Source organism: Physeter macrocephalus, chromosome 19, assembly GCF_002837175.3.
Source record: "Physeter macrocephalus isolate SW-GA chromosome 19, ASM283717v5, whole genome shotgun sequence".
Lineage (NCBI taxonomy): Eukaryota > Metazoa > Chordata > Mammalia > Artiodactyla > Physeteridae > Physeter > Physeter macrocephalus.
Genome location: NC_041232.1, coordinates 43,999,291 through 44,022,918, shown reverse-complemented (window position 1 = coordinate 44,022,918; position 23,628 = coordinate 43,999,291). Strand labels below are relative to the sequence as shown.

General features: G+C 38.6%; 1 protein-coding gene across 4 annotated transcripts in view; it reads left to right on the top strand.

Annotated features, from left to right (window-relative positions):
- The first annotated feature begins 520 nt into the window (after window positions 1–520).
- The window catches only part of DSC3 (desmocollin 3), a 41,861-nt gene continuing 18,753 nt past the window's right edge, over window positions 521–23,628 (top strand). For 2 of the 4 annotated variants that reach the window (XM_007119689.3, XM_007119691.3), the window contains exons 1-9: window positions 1,591–1,953; window positions 6,897–6,981; window positions 8,568–8,767; window positions 10,091–10,210; window positions 14,320–14,475; window positions 16,186–16,330; window positions 19,110–19,276; window positions 21,727–21,861; window positions 22,243–22,428. In XM_007119689.3, the coding sequence (XP_007119751.1) occupies window positions 1,606–1,953; window positions 6,897–6,981; window positions 8,568–8,767; window positions 10,091–10,210; window positions 14,320–14,475; window positions 16,186–16,330; window positions 19,110–19,276; window positions 21,727–21,861; window positions 22,243–22,428 (1,542 nt within the window). In that variant the 5' untranslated portion in view covers window positions 1,591–1,605. Of the gene's footprint in view, window positions 867–1,590; window positions 1,954–6,896; window positions 6,982–8,567; window positions 8,768–10,090; window positions 10,211–14,319; window positions 14,476–16,185; window positions 16,331–19,109; window positions 19,277–21,726; window positions 21,862–22,242; window positions 22,429–23,628 lie in introns of those variants that run through there. The other 2 variants (XM_007119692.4, XM_007119693.4) reach the window with 2 other exon arrangements.

Below are 23,628 nucleotides of genomic sequence, written 5' to 3'. Positions count from 1 at the left end.
GAAGAAGAAATTCTTAGAAAACTCAGATAGGCCACGAGATTGGCAGGAAATGAAAGCTTTGAGTGTAATCCCTCATATTTTGGGTGCGTGAAAATGGTAAGATATCAGGATTTCCTTTATTTGTTTTTAATTTCTGGTATGACAAGTGTCAGCTTATTCATGCCTCTTGGGATAATTTCCCCTCCCATCCTTTATCTTATCGTGTGAGTCAAATTTGGGAAGAATACATATATTTTGCATTAACCAGGAGACTTTGCCCAGCATTTGATCAGATGTTGAAGGGAGGATCCGCTGGTCCAATGACAAGGGTGTTGCTGGCACCCAGGAGCGCGCGTGTTGGGGCAGGGACCCCTGCAGACGGTTTTGGGTTCCGCAGTAGGAACGCTCCAAGCAGCGTCTGCGAGGAAGACGCCGCTGAGCTTTGGGCGAAAGGCGTGGCAGCCGGGGGGGGGGTGGGTGGGCGGGAGGGGCGGGGGAGAGCTGGCAGAGAGGGGGTGGCCTGGACAGCGAGCACCCGGCGCGGCCTCCGAGAAGCCTAAGGGCAGCCTTGGGCAGCTCCCCAGAGGCTCTCGCGGTGATAAAACTTGAGAAAAAACGAGGAGGGGCGGCTCGGCGTCTCCCGAGTCCAATCCTGTCTCAGGAGTGAAAACGCTCTCGGGCAGGCAAGCCTGAAAAAGGCCCGGGCGACGTAACGAGCAGCTGAAAGAAGCGCACCTCCCCGTCGGTGCACCTCGGCGGGCTCTGGTCTCTTACGTCCCGCCCGGTGCCTGCGTCCTCCTCTCCGGCCCCGCGCCCCGATGGCCGCCGCCGGGCCCCGGAGCTCCCCGCGCGGAGCCCTCTGCAGGCAGCTACTGCTGACCCTTGTGGTGAGTGGAGCCCGGGCGGGGTGGGGCGCAACCACCTACCCGGAGCCGGGATGCTGCAGAGGGGCGAATGGGCCCTGGTCCTGCGGGGGGAGAGGTGGGGGCGAAGCCGACCGAAAGGTGACATCCGCGGCTCAGCTCCATCTTGCGGGGGCGGGGGGGCACAGACGAGCCAGATTCGGGCTCTGAGGAATGAGGATGGGAAACGAGTCCTCAGTCAGTTCCGGACTGACGGTTTTGTTTCGGACTTGTTCGATTGTTTGAATTACGGGATGGGCTCCCGCTTCGCTGAGCTTTCTCGTGCGCCGTGGCGAGTGGGCCGGCTTGGGGTTCGCGCTCCTTTCCTGGCTCCTAGGGCTGGTGATGATGGTTGGGGTGGGTTTGGGTAGAGAGCGAAGAAGAGTGTTGGGTTAGGTTTTGGAGGATCCCTGAGTGAGTTACAGGGGCTGACCCCCTACCCCAGGGTCACCTGGGATGGGGACGCTGGTGAGAGGAGGGGTTGGAGCGGTGCCCCTGGGTCCCGGCGTTGAGTCACTTCTGAAAAACGGCTTCCAGGTTTTGCCTCCGTTGAAGCAGCTCACCGGAGCGGTCCACCCCCGCTGGCCACCCGGAGTGTACCTGGGGCGCGATGGCGTGCGCGGCTCGATTAGGGAAACGGGTTGGGTCGGCGGTGTGATGGGGGAGTGGGGTGGGGCAGAGGGGATAGAATCAGGCTGAGAGGAGTGTTGGGAGAGGCGTGGGAATGGGTGGCTCTTTGTCCGGCTCCAGGCAGGACTGCGCAAGCCCAGAGCCCAGCCTGGGGTCTTCTGTGCCCAGGAAACCTGAGACCCAAGATGAGATCCACCCCGAGAGGAGGGTACGGACGAGTCTCGGAGAACTCGCGAGACACAAAGTAAAAAATCGTGAACTGTGCGATTACGCGGAGCTGAGGGCGAGACCACGGCTGCGCTCAAGACGTGCTCTGGAAAGAAGCTGCGAACCCCCGACTGCCCCGCGCTTGGTCTGGTGGCGAGAGGACCCGCTTGGCTCGGGAGCAGGTCGACTCTGGCTACTTGGATTCTTGCTGCTCTTCTGCCCCCAAGCAGGGCGTGTGGGTGCAAGCTTTGGCCTTTGAATTATCGAGTTATGAGTAACGGTTTAGTAGTTATGATCTAAGATATATTTATGGACAAGGAATTGTACAGCTGAGGGCGTCGACCTGTCAGGCAGCTGTTCCAACTAAATGAGCTGATGAAATGACTCTTTACAAGTGGGAACTGCTCTGAAAGTGTGCTCTTTTGTGATATCTTTGAAAGTGTTTCGAGCTAATATGTTTAAAAGCGTGAATTTAGTGTTTTGTGTTTTCCCTGCGAAAGGAATCCCGGAATGGGGAGAAGAAAACAGCAGAGGTGCTGTGTTCTCAAGATTTCTCGTGTATTCGCTGGAGGGGAGGGCGTGGAATGCGAGGAGCTGTCCGGGTGGCGGGGTGTGGTGGTGGGAGTACTGGGGCGCGGCAAGGCAGGAGGGCAAGGAGAGACTTGCAAGGCCTGTACATCTAAACAGAGATAGCATCAGCTTTAGTGTATGACTTCCTCGTTTAGGATTATTTTTTAAAAGAATTTCCTAAAGTTTAGATTAAATGGTCTATCTGGAGACTTGAATACTAGAGAGTGTATATAGAATAATTTCTTTCACCTGCAATCCCCAGTTTACAGACAACTTCAATTTCTGTCCAGACGGATAAATTAAGACTTCTGTTGACCATCCTATATCTATCTGTATTTCCTTTTGACTCCTAGGACTCTCCACTTTTCAGTATAATATTAAGGGCATAACATTTTAGAAACGCAGTTTTCATTTTATGGATCCCTTAATGGATCTCTCAAAGACAATTCCTTGTTTGAAGTGAGCTCTTCAAAGCAAGTCTTTAACAGAAAACTGAGACTTTTAAGGTGTTAGCTTTCCCACTGAGCTGCCCCATAGGTTGTGGAATCTTCACTTCTGCACTTTTCTCCTGAATCTGTATCCCTTTCCCACCTTTCTATCCTCAGTATACTCCAAACTGCTACAATTAACTACAATTCCTAATCATCCTTTCATACACATATACAAAGAAAAGGAAGAAAGGAGAGGGGGAAACTAGAAAAGAAACGTGTCAGATCATCCCATTATTGTTGAAATCACTGAGTATCTCTTAAAATGTTTCTCCTTTTAAAGTAGCAAAATTGTTAGGAATGGTGAAAACTAATTCACATTAGCTCAGTTGCTCACATGTCTTCTGCCCTGTTATAAATAATGAGATCCTTTTATATGTGTGTTGAATATTGTTTGCCATATCCAATCCACTTTGGGAATTATATTTACTATTATATATTATAAATGGTATGTACTTGGACATGGTTAATCTATCACTTGCTAAAAGGGCTCTTCAAAAGGAATTAAAATAGTATTTTTCTTTATAACATAACATGCTTTTCCCCTTGGAGTATGTGAAATTCTGCCTGCAACCTATGTTGACAAATGGGCATTCTATCTTTTCAGACTTTACAGCATTTGAGAATAATGTGACTCCTTTAACAGACTTTTTTGTTATTATTGTTCTTGATAACATTTGACATATTCAATTTTGAAAATAAAAGTGAATATAATACTTTCTATTATCTTTTGCATTCGTGGGGAAAAAAGCTTAGGACAAATAAAAGAAGTCAATGCGAAGTAGTTTATTTCAAAACCACGATCTTAAGAAAGTCAGAGTTGTAGTATATATTTATATCAGTGCATTATCACCTACCTTCTTTAATGGAGGTTATTGGTGCTCATATTGAGATACAGCTAAATGGTGCAGCACTCTCTGAGTCACTAAATACATGTAAGCTGTGCACATTTTTTGGCCCTGTTGTAATCCTTGTGGCAGTTGCCATCCCATATATGGCATCTCTGGTGACCTCCAGCTAATCATACTTTCCATTTAACTAGAATCCCATCATACAGAGTTTGGTTAGAAAGGAATTTAGTAGAATCATCAAAGCACTGAGAATACAGAGAGGTAAATCTTACAATTCAGGGTGGTAAGAACTTGACAGGTAAGATTTCCGTCTTGAAGATGGCAAGTGTCCACAGGAGAAACGACGAATTGAAAATTCTGTAACCGATATGCTCAGTCAAGATCTCCTTTATGTTTCAGATACTCTATAAATTTCTGTTCTTTGGCTTCTTTTTCCTCTATTGAAAAAGGTGTTATTTTAGAAAGCCTGCCTTGCGTATTCACTCTAAAATTGAACAACAGCACAAAAATGAAACACTGGCAGGTAGGCCTGTGTTTTCACTCTCCCTTTGGCATTACATAGTTCCATCAGGATTTAATGATTTGTATGATAAGCTTTCTATGATACAATTAATACAATTTGGACAGTACTGTAAAGTGAGACAAAGCGATTCATTTTTCCCAGACTAGAGTAGATAATACTTTATATTATCATTTTTTAAAACTTAATTTGTTACATTTTAATTTAAAGTTGCTTGCAACTCTAAGTTTTATGTCAGATATTTAAAGTTGTCCTGGAGGGTTCTTCATTAAAATAAATTCTTTTATAACTCAAATAGTCAATCCATAATTCATTAATCTTTAAAAATTTTTTTGTATGTTGTATTTTTTTTTGTTAGGCACTCATCTGTACAAAAGTTACTTTTAAAATACCTTTAAAAGTCATTAGTTCATCATTGCTAATCTAATGGTGGTTTTATTTTATTTTTTAACTTTATTTTCAGTAATATATCCAATCCCCACAAACATAGTATCAAATTTCTTTATAATTCAGGAAACATGGCATAACTGAAATCTATGTATGAATATCATCCTTTCCAATATCGATCCCTTATATTAATGAATTAATTGTATCTGCTTTCCAGTGATGTACTATACAGTGACGAAGATGAATGGGCTGCTGCTGTATATTCAGCATGGATCTATTTCACAAACATAATTTAAGGAAAGAAATCAAGTTGCATATAATTGGCATATGACTACATATATTTAAAACCTAAAGTTGGCAAAACAAACCAATCTTCTTTAGGGATACATACTCATGGGATAAAATTAAGCAGAAATGGGGAAGTAAATGATTTACAAAAAAATATCATTCATTAGTGGTTACCTGAATTTGGAGAGGTTGAAGTCAGGAAGAAAATGCAGTTAGGGAGAGTTATATAGGGACTTTGAAAATAATAGTAATGTTTTATTTCTTAACTTTGAAGGTAAGTGCCCTTGTGTTTCTTTTATTATTTCTTAAAATACATGTGTACTTAGAATATATCTTATGAAGAACAGTTAAAAAAGGAAAAAGAAACAAGCAATATAGAGGATTAGCAAAACCAAACGCTATCAATTGAAAGTATAGACCAACCTGCTATGATTGAACAAGTGAAAAATAGAGAAGGCACAGATAAGACAATATTAGGAATAAAAAGAGGCACAGTTATGGAGAGGACAGATGTTTTAAAAAGTAGATAATAATATTAATATATTATTCTAGTTAATTTGAAAAGAGACAAAATAGGCAAATTTCTACAAGATACAAATTACCAACATTGACTCGAGGAGGTATACAAACTGTAAATAGACTTATAAAGACACTGAATTGGAAGCCAAATGTCTCCACATACACACACTGTCATATCCGTCAAGCCCAGACCTGAGATAGGTGAATTTTTCCATAATTATATGGAACAGATAATCTCTACCTTATATACATTGTTTCAAAGAACAGAAAAAAGTGGAACTCTCCCTAACTCATTTTATGAGGATGGTATGAAGTTGAAAAGTAGTAGCCTGATCTTACTTGTGGACATATATTTGAAATATTAAAATAAGTGGCAGCAAACAAAACCAATAATGTATTTTTAAATATGTAAGGGCCTATTTATGGAATTTCAGTTCCATTCCATTCATCTATATGTTTGTCCTTACACTAGTACTACTCTGCCTTGATTATTGTATTTTTGTAGTAAGTTTTGAAATTGGGAAATCCTTCAACTTTGTTCTTTTTCAAGTTTATTTCGGTCTTTGGGTCCCTTGCATTTCCTCAAGGATTGATTTTTCATTTCTGCAAAAAAAGCTATTTGGGATTTCAATAGGGAGTGCATTGAATCTGTTAGATGAATTTTCGGAATACGTCTTTTAATCTATGAAGATGGGATATCTATTGTGAATAGAATTGTTTGCTTAATTTTGTTTTCAGATTTTTTTATTGCTAGTATATAGGAAAACAATTGGTTTTTGTATGTTTATCTTGTATCCTGCAACCTTGCTGAAACCACTTATTATTATTTTTTGATAGTTTTTAGTGGATTCCTTAGGATTTTGTATGTACAAGATCGTATCATTTGAAAATAGAGACTATTTTATTTATTTTTTCCTAATCTGGATGCCTTTAATTTTATTTTTTTGTGTGTTTAATTGCCCTGGCTAGAACCTCCAGTACAATGTTGAATAGAGGTGGTGAGAGTAGGCATCATTGTCTTGTTCTTTATATCAGAGGAAAGCATTCAGTCTTTCTCTGTTAAGTAGGATGTTTTTCATAGATGCCCTTTATCACATTGAGCAAAATCTCTTGAATTCCTAGTTTGTTGCAAGTTTTTAATTTTAAGTCGGCGTTGGATTTTGTCAATTGCTTGCATCTATTGAGATGATCATATGGCTTTGTTCTTTATTCTTTTTTAAAAACTATGTTATTAAGGTGAAATGGACACACAAAAAGCTGTGCATATTCAGTGTACACCACTTGATGAGCTTGGAGATAAGTATGTACCCTTGAGAACATCATCACCATCTATCCCATAAACATATCCATTACCTCCAAGTTTCCTCTCACCTTCTTTATATATTATTACTATTTTCTTTTGGTAAAAACACTTAACATAAGATTTACTCTCAGCAAAAATTTTAAGTATACAATACAGTATTGCTAGCTGTAGATCTCTAGGACTTATTTATCTTGCATATCTAAAACTTAGTTCTTTATTCTATACTGTATTAATGTGACCATTTTTTCCTAGGTCTTCAGTTTTGCTTGTGAAGCTTGCAAAAAGGTGATATTTCATATACCTTCCAAACTAGAGGCAGACAAAGTGGTTGGCAGAGGTGAGCAATTTCAAAACAGTGTTTTTAAAACAGAAATTTAATTTACTTATGCTGGAAAGAGGATGTTATCCAATCTTTGCCTTTTGGAATTAGCCAGAACCAATAATTAGATACAAGTCAAGTTTAAAATATATGTTCTGTTCTTTAGAACTCTATAGAGTTCTGTCATCGATTCTAATGAACATGTACTAATCCATGCTTTTTTAGTCACTTATGTTTTAACAGTAAAAATAACATAAAGAATTACATGTAGAATGTAGCCCTTTCATTACTCTAGGATTCTAAGCACTGGAGAGATACAGGTAACGACCTGAGAGAATCAGAGCAATATTTTTATCAATGCCATAGCTGCAGTGAGAAATATAACAAGGTGAGCTATTCCATTCAAAACTGAGCTTAATCAGCCATTTGCACACTTGAGAAGTTAGGGAACCTCAAACTTTCCCAACAGCTGGGAAGCTCTGCCCAGCTAGACTTTCCCTGTGTTACAGGGAGTATTGGAGGACAGCATCATGTGTTTTTTAGAGATATAGCTTGTCCCAGAGACACCACATTAATTTTCAACAGAGTGTCCCATTTCTGGGAAGGAAGAAAGGAGAGGATGTAAAGAGAAGTCGGGGGTGTTCGTCCAGGGGAATAGACCAGAGGTTATCACTCTGCTAAAAATGTGAACAGAGAGAAATATGTCATCACTTCTAAAGATGTTCACTTCATTTTGACTTAACTTTCCATCTGTGACAGATTTGGATTAAAGTGAAAACACTATACGTGAGTAACATGAATCTTTTGAGATGATATTGCTTAAGTGAGTATTAGGTTATTACTTAAGTGGGTATTAATGTATCAGTTTGGTTTCTGTCAAAGCAGATAGTGGAAGAATGGGATGGATTTGATACTTTTGATATAAGTATCAAAACACTTGTATGATACTTATATTTTATGACTTTTCACTTGGGAAAATTCCCAGGGGGAAGAAGATTCCACATAGAATTTCACTGGGGAGCCCGGGAAAGCGAGGAATAGGAACACAAAGAGAACTGTGGGCCCCGGGGGCGTTGGTGAGGGTCGGGGGGATGTGACAGAAAAGTGCTAGTGGGAAGAATTTAAAGATTTTTCTTACTTGACTATTTGCCAAACTCATACACTCTGTCACTCTTTGTGTGTAACTTCTGGCTTAACACAGGTGTATCTTAAAAGGCTCAGACTATACTGTTAAGGAAAACTTTTCTGTTTGTTTATCCAGGTGTGTGTGGGGGCATGTAGCTCAGCTTTGTCATGATTGCAACACACAGACGTCTTTAATAGGAAGATCATTTTCATAAGCCTCTTAGAAGCATATAAAGGTTTAAAACACCTTATTTAATACAAATATACAATCCAGAATTATCATTTTTTTAACAGAGAAAGTATTATCACTTTAAAAAAATACATGTAAAGAGTCTTGTTAAGATATTTGAAAAATGCAGAGTGATTGGTTCATTTCATTTCACTTCAGGATTTTGAAGAAGATTGTATAAATTATTTTAACACTGTTTTTCTTTTTGCGTGTGTTTCTTACTTTACAACTTGGAAATTCCTACTTGCAGTTAATTTGAAAGAGTGCCTCGGATCTGCAGACCGCATCCAATCCAGTGATCCTGATTTCAGAGTTCTAGAAGATGGGTCAGTATACACAGCCCATGCTGTTGTGTTGTCTGATGAGAAAAGATCTTTCACCATATGGCTTTCTGACTTAAAGAAACAGACACAGAAAGAGATTCCTGTGCTCCTGGAACATCAGAAGAAGGTATTCAAAGTACACTGATATTTTCAGGCATGTTTTTCTTCTCATTTAAATACTCTCATTAAAAATTGCAAAGAAGACAAAAGAAAATATAGGATTTATTTTCCTAATCTTTCCTCTTTCCTTCTGTTTGCTTTCCCTTCCTTCCTCCTCCCTTCCCTCCTTCCCCTTCCCTTTTCAACACTGGTTAGACATTGGATCTTACTTTGTTAAATCTAAATGACACCTCCTCTGTGAATCTTTCTTCCATCTCTAAAGTCTACTTGCTTTTGTGTGCCAGTGTCAGTTTGGTTATCCCTCTGTTGTAGCATTGGGAATTTTTTATTAGCGCAAACAATTTACCTGTAGTTGTTTAAGGGCATGAATCAATCCCTTTTGTGTTTATGGCCTCATTTACACCTGACCCATAGTCAATAGGTACATGTTAAATTAATATTAAGTGCAGTAGTTCCCAGTGAATAAGAGGTTGACTTCAAGTGCCACAGTGATTCTGATGTTAAAATAGGATGGAAATCCTGGAGTATGTATGCGTCTGAATGGTATTAGCCACCACTCAGTGATTGTTGACTGTAGTTCTAAATTCCATGTCATGAGGAATGCCGTTGTGAAAGTACTCACTGGATTACAACTAATCGATGTGAAGCGTATTAATGAAAAAGTCATCTAAATGCTTAAATGACTGCTTAGATGGAAATCACTAAAAACTCCAATAGTACTTTCTACAGTGATGGAAATGTTCTGTAATCTGCACTGTGTGATATGGTCACCCAATATTAACGGCTACTGATACTTAGCATGTGGCTAGTACAACTGAAGGATGGAATTTATATTTTATTTAATTCTAATTAGTTTAAATAGTCACATGTGGCTTGTGGCTACCATATTGGACAGTGCAGGTAGAGTGTTCAGGCAATGAAGAACACGCATTACCTCACTGTAGTTCACCTGAGAGCATGAGGTTTTAGCAGAAAGAACAAGTGCTGTCTATAGATTGTCTGAAAGAGGATGTGTTCTCTGTCTCATTTTGGGATGGAACAGGAAGAACTGAGAGTACAGTGATAATTTTCCTAACCTGAAAGTATGGTCAGTGTTGGAAAGGTATGTGAAATGAAATTCTTTGGTTCATGAAACCTTTAAAGTCTGGATACATTCTTTCTTATCCTTCTAACACAAAGAAGACCTTATTATCTGGTCTTTAGTTTCAGCATGGAAATTCCTGACACTGAGCCTCCAGAGAGGTGTTAGATTTATGGTTCATCCACTATTTTACAATGAAGTAGGCTGTGATGCTTTTGTTTATTGTTAATTTTCTTTCTCTAAATTCAGGTACTGAGGAAAAGACACACTAAAGAGACTGTTCTCAGGCGTTCCAAGAGGAGATGGGCACCTCTCCCCTGCTCAATGCAAGAGAATTCCTTGGGCCCTTTCCCTTTGTTCCTTCAACAAGTAGGTTTTCCATTCCTTCTGATTGGGATTGCTAAATTAGTTCCAAGAGTCTGTTTTGTCCAGGTTTTAATAACTCTTTAAACATTTAAAAATCAACAGATTTGATTGAAGATATTCATGAAGAGTCATAAAAGTACATAAAATGGGAAAATCACTAAAAAACTAATAATGAGAAAAACTAGAAAATCACTAAAAAACTAATAATAATAATATGAGAAAGACTCTACAGCCATTAAATGATCTTTATTAGTTTATTCATTCACTTAGCAGCCGGCTATTGAGCACCTACCCTGTCCTGTGGAAGGCACTGCTCTAAGTACTGAAGCTAGAAATACATTTAGTCATGGCCTTTGCTCTCATGTATTTTATGAGTCTAGTGAGGAAGATAGAAGTAGGCAAATGATTGCAATACTGCATGATGAGTGCTGAGGTGGGGCTGGGTTGGGGTGATTTGAGAATTCATGGGCTGAAATGCTGTAAAAAACAGAAAAAAGACTTAGAGTGGGAGGCATCTGAGCTAAAGCCTGAAGGATGGGAGAGTGTCATGCAGGTAAATCATTGTGGAAGAAGAGGGGGGAAAGCGGTGCAAGCAAGCATGGCTCCTCGCAGGAGCTCACAGAGCTTAGTCTTCCTGTGTGTGATGGGCGTGGAGCAGGGAGATGGGGCAGAAGAGGCAGGTAGTGTCCACCCAGAATTGGCCAGGTGTGCTCTGCTAGATAGTTTAACTTTTTCCTAAAAACAAGTCTTTTTTTTTTTTTTTTTTTTTTTTGGTATGCGGGCCTCCATCTGCTGCGGCCTTTCCCGTTGCGGAGCACAGGCTCCGGCCGGACGCGCAGGCCCAGCGGCCATGGCTTACGGGCCCAGCCGCTCTGCGGCATGCGGGATCCTCCCAGACCGGGGCGTGAACCCGGTTCCCCTGCATCGGCAGGCGGACGCGCAACCACTGCGCCACCAGGGAAGCCCAACAAGTCGTTTTTAAGCAGGGTCAGGTTTACTTTCCACAAAGATCCAAATGGAATATACACAATGGAAATAATGACTGAGGTGAGGCTATGGCATTGTGCTTGCCTTTTTCCCTTAAATTTCTATTACTGTGGTTGATGTTTAATACCAATGGTGCCACCTGTGTCCTACTTGTTTATGTTTTTAACTATGCTTCCAGTGTCTTTCACACTTGTAGAAAATTCTATCCAGTTCTGGACCCTTGTTTCTTCTCTTAGATTATTGTACTTTAAGCACTGGTGAAAGCATATTAAAAAATGATTTCTGGGGGCTTCCCTGGTGGCGCAGTGGTTGCGCGTCCGCCTGCCGATGTAGGGGAGCCGGGTTCGCGCCCCGGTCTGGGAGGATCCCACGTGCCGCGGAGCGGCTGGGCCCGTGAGCCATGGCCGCTGAGCCTGCGCGTCCGGAGCCTGTGCTCCGCAACGGGAGAGGCCACAGCAGAGGGAGGCCCGCATACCACAAAAAAAAAAAAAAAAAAAAAAAAAAAAAATGATTTCTGTTTACCAAACTTATACTGATCAGAGGTAATTTTGGTCTTTGCACTGTTAAACCAGTCACCACTTCTAGTACTCATTTCCTTGACGTGTGTCCATTTGATTTAGCTGACGTGTCCCTCCTCCTTCACGTCGCTTCTAGGATGACATTCACCTAGTTTTCCACTTTTCTCACTGGCCAGTCCTTCTTAGTATGTTTTGCTGGTTCTTCTTCATTCCCACATCCTCCCAACCCTCACCACCCTGACCCCTCAGTCTCTAAATTTGGAGAGCTCCAGGGCTCAGACTATGAACCTTGTGTAATGTTTATTTATATTCACTCTCTCGGTGATCTCATCCAGCCTCATAGCTTTAAGTACATTTTATACATTGGAAACTTAAGACTTCATATCTCCAGCCCAAACTGCCTAATTAATATTCCCACTTGGAATTTCAGTAGACATTTCAAACTTAACATATAAAAATCAAATGTTTGGGTTTTCTTATAAAAAATATCCTCCACTCTCAGTTAATGGCAGCTCCATCCTTTCAGTTCTTGGGGCGGTAGAGTCCATTCGGTAAGGTTTTAGTTGTGGAGAGCACAATTCGCTTTAAGGAATTAACAGAGGGATTTACTATAGTGTATTAAACAGTTTACAGAATTGTTGGGAAGGCTGAAGAAGCAAACTTTAGGTTGAATTTTCAGGAACGAATCTCCTAGTTACCCCACAGAATCCATAACCAAGGGACATACTGCTTTCTTCATGATGGGGAAGCCAGTCATTTTAGAGCCAAAGTGCCACTGCCATGGTCAGGAAGCTGCACTGGGCAAGGAACCACCACAGGCAGGAAGCTGCTTCTCCAATTGCAGCTCCAAAACAATCCTAACTGCTCCCATCCATGTCCACAAAAAGATTGATCTATATCCTGTCTCTCAACATCCACAAAGTCTGTGAAAAACCACTAGAACGTCTGCTGCTGCAGGAAAAAAGAAAAAAAAAATTGCACCACAAAGTGCCAGCAAAAACAGTAGAAGCAGCAAAAAGGAGGCATCTATCTCCCTTATGGCTTCCAAATTTCATGCAAGCACACCTGACCGTCTGTATTTTAATTCAGAGCTCTCGTTTCAAGAGACCCTGGAAAAGGGAGAGTTTTTGGTTTGTTTTTATCTGAATCTTTCTAATATCTACACTATGAGAGGACACAGTAGAAGGAGATGAAATTGATGTTGAGCCCCAATTTACCATATCCATCCATTCTTTATAGTTAAAATTTTAATTCCTGTATTATAATAGGATAAGGATATAGCCACATTTTACCAAGATCTCAAATCGTAGTGGCTAAAGCATGACAGAGATTTAGTCCTTTCATGTCAACGTGTGATCTGGTAAAGAGATTCTAATTTGAGAAATCACCAGGGGCCCAGGCTTCTTTCCTTTTTAAGCTTGGCCATCCTTGCAGGTTCAAGATGGCTCATCATTGTGTCCCAATGAGGGAACACACTTCTCCACTTTCTAGAGTACAGTCTGGATCCTGCATGTATTATTTTTGCTCACACCCTATTGACCTGACCTTTTCGTGTGGTCATACCTAATTGCAAGGGAGACTGAGAAAAGTCTTTCTTCCAGGCAACCTTGTGCTCAACTGTAAATTCTAATACTAAGGAAGAATAGACATAAGGCAGAATAGACATCAGGAGATACTTGCACCCACTGACATAGTGTCATCCCTGACTTCTGTCTTCACACCACGCAGCCAACCAATTGGCACATTCTTTTGGCTGTATCTTCAAATTATATCCAGAATCTAACCACTTCTCACATCCCCTATTGCTACCATGCTGGTCTAACAAACAGTTCTCTCTCCCCTGAATTCTTGAAGTAACTTTCTAAATGGCCTTCCTGCTTCTTCCTTTACCTGCCCACCCAAGTCTAATCTTAACAGAACACCAAGAATTATCCTTCTAAAATATAAATCAGATACTGCTGTTGTCTAAATTCTCCAATGGCTCCCCGTCTGACTCCAAGCAGAAGTCAACATCCTTGGAATCTCTTACATGCCGTGGCCCTATTACTGCATTCGTCCTCCTCTCCGACTTCCTTTTCCCCTAGTTCTCTGTATTCCAACCACAGTGGCCTCCTTGCTCCTTGAACTCTCCAGGAACGGCCCTGGTCTGGTTGTTTTGCACTTCCTGTTTCCTCTGCCAGGAAGAGTCTTCCCTGTTTATTCTCATTCTTTTAATTTTTGTTAATTCCCCTCCCTAAGGAACATTACAACTGGCATTCCTTTCAACAGTATATGAGAGTCCCTGTTTGCCTCACCCCTGTCCACAGTGGGTATTATTGTTTTTTTCTACCTTTGCCAAATCACTAGATGGGAAACTGTGCCGTAATGTGAGGTTGTCTTTGGCTACTATTTATGTTGAACATTGTTTTCCTTAAATTTGAGCAGTTTAAAAAATCTTTTGCCAAATCACCATTGTTCATTACCATTTTGCATGTTGATGAAGTGACAAAGGTGATTATTATATTATTAAAGTCATCTCTTTAAAATAAAAAAATATATAAACATGTAAGTTGTATTTAAAAATAGCATTTTCATGAAAAATTTTTTACATGTGCTTTTTCCTCTTAGGTTCAATCTGACGCGGCACAGAACTATACCGTCTTCTACTCAATAAGTGGGCGTGGAGTTGACCAAGAACCTTTAAATCTGTTTTTCATAGATAAAAACACTGGAAATCTGTATTGTACCCGGCCTGTGGATCGTGAAGAATATGATGTTTTTGATGTAGGAGTTTTATTGATACACATAACTTTAAATGATTAAACTATAATCATAGTTTAAACTAAACTTCTGATAGCGCATCTACTCTTTCCTGTCTTCTGCACTTCTTCTTAGAGGGGATCTGAAAGACAAAGGAAATAGATTGTGTAATATTTTGGAATACTTGGTCTGCTCTTTATCTCAACTTCTATTAGGTAAGCCTGAAATGAAGCCAAGAAATTTAATTGTATTTGGATGTAAATTCCAGCAAATTTGCAGGAGTTAGTTTTGCTTATGAGATTCTTTCTCTCTCTGGTCGTGGTACTTTCTCCTCTCTCCGAGACAGGGGGCCACAGTTGATTGGAAGGGTCCTCTTCCAGTGTCCCTCTTCTGCTCTGTGTTTTTTGTTTTTCCTTTTTTGGTCTTTGTTCCACCTGCCTAATTATCTGATGATATCTGAGAAGTATATAAGGAAGCAAAACTGGGAGACCAAGTCCAAACAAGGCATAATAAGCCAGCATTCTGATGTGGATGAACTTACATCAATGGGGAATCATTCAGACAATTTTCAGTGTGATATGGTCAATGCTCTGGGGTCATGTGGTACAGGGGGACTGATTCCCCATAGGAAAGAGGGATTCTCTTCCTAAAAGAAGAGGGAAGAGATGCTGGGTAAGTAAACTTGACTGATGTTCTCCACATGACATTTCTTTGCTTTCGGCTGGAAAATTTTCAACTCAGTGTTGTAATCACATGCTGAATAGAAATACGTTCTATTTGTCCACCAATAGGGGTCTAGTTAAATAAATTACAGTATGTCTATGTGGTAGATTATTAGACTGCCAATAAATCCCATTTTCAAAGCATGTTTAAGGGCTTTGGGAAATGGTTACAGCATAAAGTCAAGTTTGTTTGCTTTTTGGAAAAAAAGGATATAAGCTTACAGTAGTATGATCTCAATTTTTGTGTACAAATATATACACAGAAGGGACTGAAGGAATACATCAAATGTGAACAGTACTTATCTCTGGGTAGTATGTCACGGATTTTTATTTTCTTCTTCTGTACTTTACTGAATTTTTAAATTTATCATGATAAGGATGTTTCTTTTATAATTGAAATAGTGCACTTTTAACTATGGAAAAATTGTTTATATTAAAAAATCATTTAAAAATAAAAAAAAGAAGTTCTATTTGACATTACATTGCTTTTGATTAATTAGTAATGTGGAAATTGTTAAATGTATTTTGTTAGGAAACCTCTTACAAATATATGATCTATGAGGTTAAACAATAAAGGGGCTCAGTAGTGACAAAGTTGGGACTCATTGCCTTATTTAGATGATAAAGTCAGGATTTTCCCCACGGCAGGGAGGTTAACTGTTCTTCCCAATACAATTTTATGATTATGGGGAGAGTAAGGACTGTAATCCACATCTCCATATTCACATTTAATTCCTTAGTCTCATGACCTGAGTAGTCTCTGATTCTCTGTACTCTGACCTAGGTTTTATTTGAAGTGTAGCCACTTCTACCAAACATTGTATACTTTTAACTGTAGTTAAAGTCTTTCTACGTTCGATGTTTTGATAACTAAAGAAGCAGGGAATAGGAATTTTTGAAGTGATTTATTATTGAAAAGATTTGCAGAGAAGGTAGTAGATAAAGCATAGTATTCTCTCATGCTGGAATCTTTTATAATGGATCGTTGAACTTGCTTTTCACTGTTTTACAGCTGATTGCCCATGCGTCAACTGCAGATGGGTATTCAGCAGACTTACCTCTTCCACTTCCCATCAGAGTGGAGGATGAAAATGACAACCGCCCTATTTTCACAGAAGCAATTTATAATTTTGAAGTTCTAGAAAGCTGTAGAATTGGTAAGACAACTTTTAGGAGTAAAATGGACTAAGTTAAATGTTTATATACTTTGTTCGAGAGGTTGAGTTTTTACTCAAAGCCAGATCATCTGAGATGACACTGGACCAATAGCTACTTACCAGGATACATTTAATCCTATCAAATCTAATCAATGTGTAATTTACAAGGTATTATAGGAGTTTGTAGTGTTGTTGGTATGATACCAATGAATTATAAAGGCAGATAACAGTTATTCAAGCTTTGTACCATATTTGGCTTATATACTTTATTTCATATTATTATTATGTGGGTTTGTCATTATTCCTAGCTCCAAGGGAGGACATGCAGGGTAGAATGTATGATAAAACTAAAATCAAAGTAGATAGTTTTATTAGGTTTTATTTAGGAAGGTGTTGAATGATGTCCACTGAGGATACAATTTTTTAAGCTCTTATCTATATTGTCTCTTCTCTTTAAACTACTACTTTACTACTTCCAATTTAGAGTGAATACCGGAATAACTTTAGAGGAACTTGCACTGTGTGTTCTCCATCCTAAACACTTGCTCTCACATGTGGAAAACCAAAGTGTTTCACTTCAATAGGCCCTGAAATGTGGCATTCTTAATGTCTTCTGAGACTTGCAATATGGAGAATAACCACTCACAATAAAGTTGAAAGGAAGTGAACTCAACCATAGAGGATTAGCTAACTTGCTTATTAAAGTTTCTAGGAGTTACTTAGATCTTCACTGGATTGTTGTAACTGCTCTTTCCTTTTATATTTTAGTTTGATAATTTGATGTCATAGATGTTAACCTCTTTATTACTCACATGGTACAATTATAAAAATTATTGTTGCTTTGGAGTTTAGGAAACCTAGTTTTTGATTCAGGGTCTGTTATTATTTCACTGTGGGAACTCATGGAAGTTCCTTTGAGTTCTCTGATCTATAAAATGAGTTAATTATGTTAGAATGACTTATAATGTCTTTAACCTCACAAGTCTATGACTGTTACATTTTTCTATTTTCAAAGAGGGATGATTGGTTTTAGACTCTTTCTTGAACATTCTGTTCTCTTTGGTAGTAACAGAGAAGGATCTAGGGCAAACACTTTGATGCCCAGATTAACCCAGAATACTTTAAGCATACCACACCAGTAGGTCAGCCCTGTTAAGGCTGTGGTACTCTGAAGGTGTTCTTTGAGTTTGCCTTAACTCACACACAGCGGGTTTGGGCAAAGGGTGCTCAACGAATAGTGAAATATAGCACTCATGGAAAAGAATTTTCAAGTCAAGATTTTAGGAAGGTTTTATGTAATAAGTAAAGGAGTTCTGTATCCAGAGAATTAAAATAGTGTTTATGTCTTCCTGACTGTCAATGAAATTGCAGGAAGAAAATGTATGTCTTATAAAGATTATAAACGGTTTTCTATGAAAAGATAATTTATTTTCTTATAATAATAAGATTATTATTTCATGTCTTCATATTGATCCACTGCAGAAATCTTTTTGTTACTTTTAAGTATGTATTTGGACATTCTCTACAAATTTATATCTATATCTATATATACATATATATGTATACACATATATGTACTTAAGCACGCATATACACACATATATAAAGTTTAAGGATATAATGACAAAATTATTTAAAACTAATACTTCCTTGCATTAATAGTTTTACTTGGCTTTTATTTCCCTCAAATATAAAATTTCAACGAATATATATATATATATACACATATATATGTATATGATTGTATGTGTCTATGTATTGTTCCTCAGGCCAACGTCACATACAGGGTTATAGGCAAAGTGGTTCTATGTATTATAATTTCATGGGCATTGGAACACTATCCTTAGACTATAAAAATACCACCTGTTGGGCTTCCCTGGTGGCGCAGTGGTTGAGAGTCCGCCTGCCAATGCAGGGGACGCGGGTTCGTGCCCCGGTCCGGGAAGATCCCACATGCCGCGGAGCGGCTGGGCCCGTGAGCCATGGCCGCTGAGCCTGCGTGTCTGGAACCTGTGCTCCGCAACGGGAGAGGCCAGAATAGTGAGAGGCCCACGTACCGCAAAACAAACAAACAAACAAACAAACAAAAAACCACCTGTATGTACTCTTTGACACCTGAAGTCCTTTACCAGAGCAATATTCTTACTTTCCTTACTGATGAAAAATACTAATAGCTCTAACGGCAGAAACAGTTAACTTAAATTCTCCCTGAATGGTAAATAGTATGAAATAAGATTAAGTGGGGCTGGAGGCAGTGAGGTTTGGATACAAATCTGGTGAAAGAGAAGGAAGCAAATCCAGAACTAGCAAAAAATAGAATAGAAAATAGACTGAGATGTGAAAGGTCAACTTCATCATCTCTCCAGTTATAACCCAAGTCAGCCTTGATTTAGTTATTAATCAAAACTTTGATTTTAAAAAATATGATTTACTTAGGAGACATGGTTTATCTCCCCAGCTAGGTTAGTTATTGCAGTATGTGGGAATATGTGTTGAAATTATTCTTGGATGCCATTTAAATAAGTTTTTAATAAATTTACTATCAAATAGTTTAAGCTGTGGGCAAAGTAAGAGTATGCCTTGATTCTCAGCATCAAAGTGTTTCATATTATAAATTTGAAGTCATCTTCATCAGTTCTATGTAAAGATGGAATATCTCTGGTAAGAAATACATCATAAATGAGGTTTCCACCATCACTGTTAGAATTTGAGAAGTGTAGATATGCCTAAACATATTTTGCAATTCTGGAAAGTAAAGACTCTTTTTTTAAACATGTAGGTACTACAGTGGGAGTGGTTTATGCCACGGACAGAGATGAACCAGACACGATGCATACGCGCCTGAAGTATAGCATTTTGGAACAGACGCCAAGATCACCTGGGATCTTTTCTGTGCATCCCGGCACAGGTGTAATCACCATACTCTCTCATTATTTGGACAGAGAGGTAGCTTTCACAATCCATAGATTATCATTTTACTTGGGGTTGAACCCACCACCCCCAATTTACTATAATTTGCTATCCTGTGGATTAGGAGTTCCTCATTTTATTTTATTTAGGCATAAGACAGTAAGAATTCCTGGCTATGTTACCTGTTTTTATATTATTTCTATTTCCTTATGTAAGAGAAACCATGAGGAATAGAAATAAAGATCAACTGGTGTTCAGAAGGGGTGAGAAAAAAAGATATTGCTATGACTGTTGATATTAGTGAATAATACTTTATTTCTTGTGTATGGCTAGTTGGTTCCAGCTCAGTGTTCCAGCTCAATTCTCATGTAGGACAATTAGTGTTGCGTGTTCCATGGGTATAGATTATATATACCCTGATCCCTATCCAGTTATTATAGATATGTACTTTTAATCAGGAAAGGATTAGTTGAGATAAAGTTGATAGATTATTAAAAATCTGTAACACTATTTGGATGATAGTAATAGCATATTTTTACATGTATAGCACTTGATGTTCAAATTCTTTATGCATAATTTGATCTCATCTTTATAATTTCCTTGTTTGATTGGTTATAGCCAATCTACAGGGGAGAAAGGTGACAGTCAGAGGATTGATTGACTTGCCCAGGTCAAACTACTGCACTGAATCTTCTGATCTTGCCCTTGTCCATTTCATCAGTCCATATTTAACTCAGAGTCTTGCATTATTGACTGAGGCAGATCAATCAATTTCATATGTATAAAGTAGCTTTATTAGAACACTTCAGTGGTTCCCACTAAAACTAGAATAACATAAATGGAAGGATCGATATGATTGGGAGAGATATTATAAAGAAGAAACCAACGGGATTTGATGTCAGAGCAAAAGGGAGAGATGGTGAGAACCTATAAAAAAGAATAAAAAATAGTACAAAGGTTTTATTTATTATTATTATTATTTTTGTGGGGTCAGGACATACTATGTGATAAAATACATAATGGTCATAATAAATGGGCGAGTTTGAAAGGAACAATATGAATGTGTTTTGAATCTGTGGAATATTTAGAGATGATATGGTAATCACGTGAAAACAAGGATGTTTTCTAATTTTTCAATATTGACAAATGAGGCTTAGAGAAATTAAATAAATTAAGGTTACACAGCTTGTAAGATACAGATTTGGGGTCAAACCCAGATGTGCTTGCTTGATCAAAAAAAATATAATGGGATTTTGTGGGGAACAACCATGAGGTGTGTTGTAGGGGACAATACAGGAAGTAAAGAAATGAACAAGGGAGCTAGAGAAACTGCATTTAGAGGAAGAAAAAGCAGGGTCTCAGAGAGTGCTGGAGCCTGTGGAAGGAGCATTTCGGGGTGGGAATGTTGGTTTCCACTGTGAAAGAAGGATGAGTAAAATAAAGACCAAGGAAGGGAGAGAGGGAAATAGAAAATGAAGAATAAAAGAACAAAAGGAGTGGCTAAAACTCTCTCTATTGCTGGCAATTATTAAAACTCTCTCTTCTCTTGGATTTCTGGTTCTCCTCCTGCTTCTCTGATCTTTTGTTTTGAGTGTCTGTCCTTTGCTTAGTCTTCTTACTTCCCTCCTGCTTGAAATGCTGTTGTTCCTCATATCCTCTGCTCTTCTCATCCTTTAACCTCTCCCAGGAAATCAGATTCTTGCCATAATCTCAGCCACTATCTACATACTGCTGACTCCCAGATTGGTGTTTCTGGCCTTTAACTCCCCTTAAGTATAGGGCCATCTATCCAGCTGCCTTCTGGACCTTTCTCCTTGGATTTCCCATAGGAACGTAAAATTCAATATCCACCAGACAAAACTCATTTTTTTCGCCTCTCCTTGCCAACCTTGCCAGTGTTCACTTCCTCAGAGAACCGCTGTCTTCCTGTATTGGTTGGTGATACTTCTGTGTGCCTGTTATCCAGGTAGTACACCTGAGCGGCATCCTCCACCCCGTCTTTCTCTCGTAACTTGTGCATACAATCTGTTCTTAAGTCCAACTCCATTCTGACTTACAAATAACTTTCCTCACCCTTTCTTTTTGTCCTCATTGCTAATGCCCCAGCTTTGTACTATTTCAGGAGCCTTTAATTGGTTTCTTTGAATCTCAGCTCAGCTCACTCCAAGTTGTGCTCGACCTTCTTTTAAATATATTCTTTCTCAAACTCAAATGTTTCTATTTTGTGCTCCCAATATGACTCCCATAAAACCTTCCCCATTACCTGCTGCTTAAGCATAAGTCTACATTTTTACTATGGATCTTGTAATTGAACTTCTGCTTACCTTTTCAGCTTTATTCCTGTCTACCATGTCTTTGGGTATATAGAAATAGGGAAATCAAATAAAAGCATGGATACACACCAATAGAAGTGTATACAACTGAGGTTTCCTTTATAAATCTAAACAAGGTTTTCAAAGCTAATTAAATATTTGCTTTGTTTTCAGGTTGTAGACAAGTACTCATTGATAATGAAAGTACAAGACATGGATGGTCAATTTTTTGGATTGATGAGTACAGCAACTTGCATCATAACAGTAAAAGATTCAAATGACAATTTACCCACTTTCACACAAGCTGCTGTAAGTAGATAATATCAAAATTGATTTCTATTGTTATTTTTATTTAATCTGAATTAATTAAATATTTATCATACTTTGAAGTATGTATGTTTATTTGATCAATAAAATATCTGACATATAAATATCTTTTATTTATTCATAATAGTATTTATATTATCTCCCTTTTGTTAAAGGCCATAGCATTAGTCTTTATTTGTAACAAAGTTCTTCATTCATTTAAAAGGTAACCCTTAGTAAAACAATGCTTTTGTGATTCATGTTTTAAAATAATCTAGGCAAAAACTGTAAGAACAAATACTTTTGGAGTGGAAGAAACATTTTACTTTCTTTGTAAAAGTTTCCTTTATAAAGTAAGTTTTTAATGAGTTTTCTCTGTTTCAGTATGAAACATCAGTAGAGGAAAATACGTTCAATGTGGAAATCTTACGAACACCTGTACAAGATAAGGATTTAATTAACACTTCCAGTTGGAGAGCCAATTTTACTATTTTAAAGGGCAATGAAAATGGACATTTCAATATCATTACAGACAAAGAAACTAATGAAGGTGTTCTCTATGTTGTAAAGGTAAAGTAATAATGAGTAATAGACAATTTGGCAAGTTAAGTTTTAATCAACTAATGGTTTAATCAACTAAGTAGTTTCAGATCATAGACTTTACAAGTTGGAAGAGAACTTCATCTATTTAGTTCACTTGTTCTGCCTTTCTTCTACAATTTGTTACCAGCTATTAGGCATCTAGCTTATGCTTGAACATTCTCGATCGTAAGAATCTCCGTATATCCATTGGCAGCTTATTCCATGTCTGGAGAACTCTAATTCTCAGAAGGCCTTACTTTTACTGTGCCTAAATTATTCTCCTTGTAACCCACGTCTTTGGACCAGGTTTTATCTCTAATGTTATACAAAACAGGTATAATCCTTTGAAAAGGCTGTCATGTCTATTTGAGATTTACCTTCTCTAGGATAAATTTTCCCAATTCCTCTAATTGTTCTTTACATGATATGATTTAGAGGCTCATATTCTTCTCTCTGTGTCTCTCTCTCTCTCTTGAATATATGACTGGTTGTATCTGATCTTCTTAAAGGTAATATTGAGGATGAAATATAGTATTACATCAAACAGCACTGAATGAACATATTCTTTGTTCTATATGTTGTATTTTTGGTAGTACTGTTACATTCTAGGGTCCAGGTTATAAGGGCAGAAAAGGCTCTTTTGGGGAGGACTCTTGGTTTTATATTCCTAACCCAGAAAAAGAAAGAAAATTGTCCTGTAGGGTAAAGCAGCACTTACTGTGTGCGCTAATGTTAAATGTCATTCTTATAACAATTGTACAGAAGAGAAAACTTAGTCTCAGAGACATTAAGAAACCTACCCAAAGTGACACAGCTCAGATGTAGTAGAGACAGGATTTGAGTCTATGTTTCTTTGATTCCAAGTTATCTGCTCTTAAGCCCTGTGTTAAATTGCTTTGCATAGCTCTGTGACCTTGGAAAATTAGCCTCTGTATTACCTGTAAAATATAAATAATATTTCTCTCTGCCTTCCTAGTAGCTATTCAGATATGATAATGAAAATGAGAGAACTTGTCAAACTACCACTGGCATTTTTCACAGAACTAGAACAAAAAATTTCACAATTTGTATGGAAACACAAAAGACCCCGAATAGCCAAAGTAATCTTGAGAACAAAAAAAGGAGCTGGAGGAATCAGGCTCCCTGACTTCAGACTATACTACAAAGCTACAGTAATCAAGACAGTAT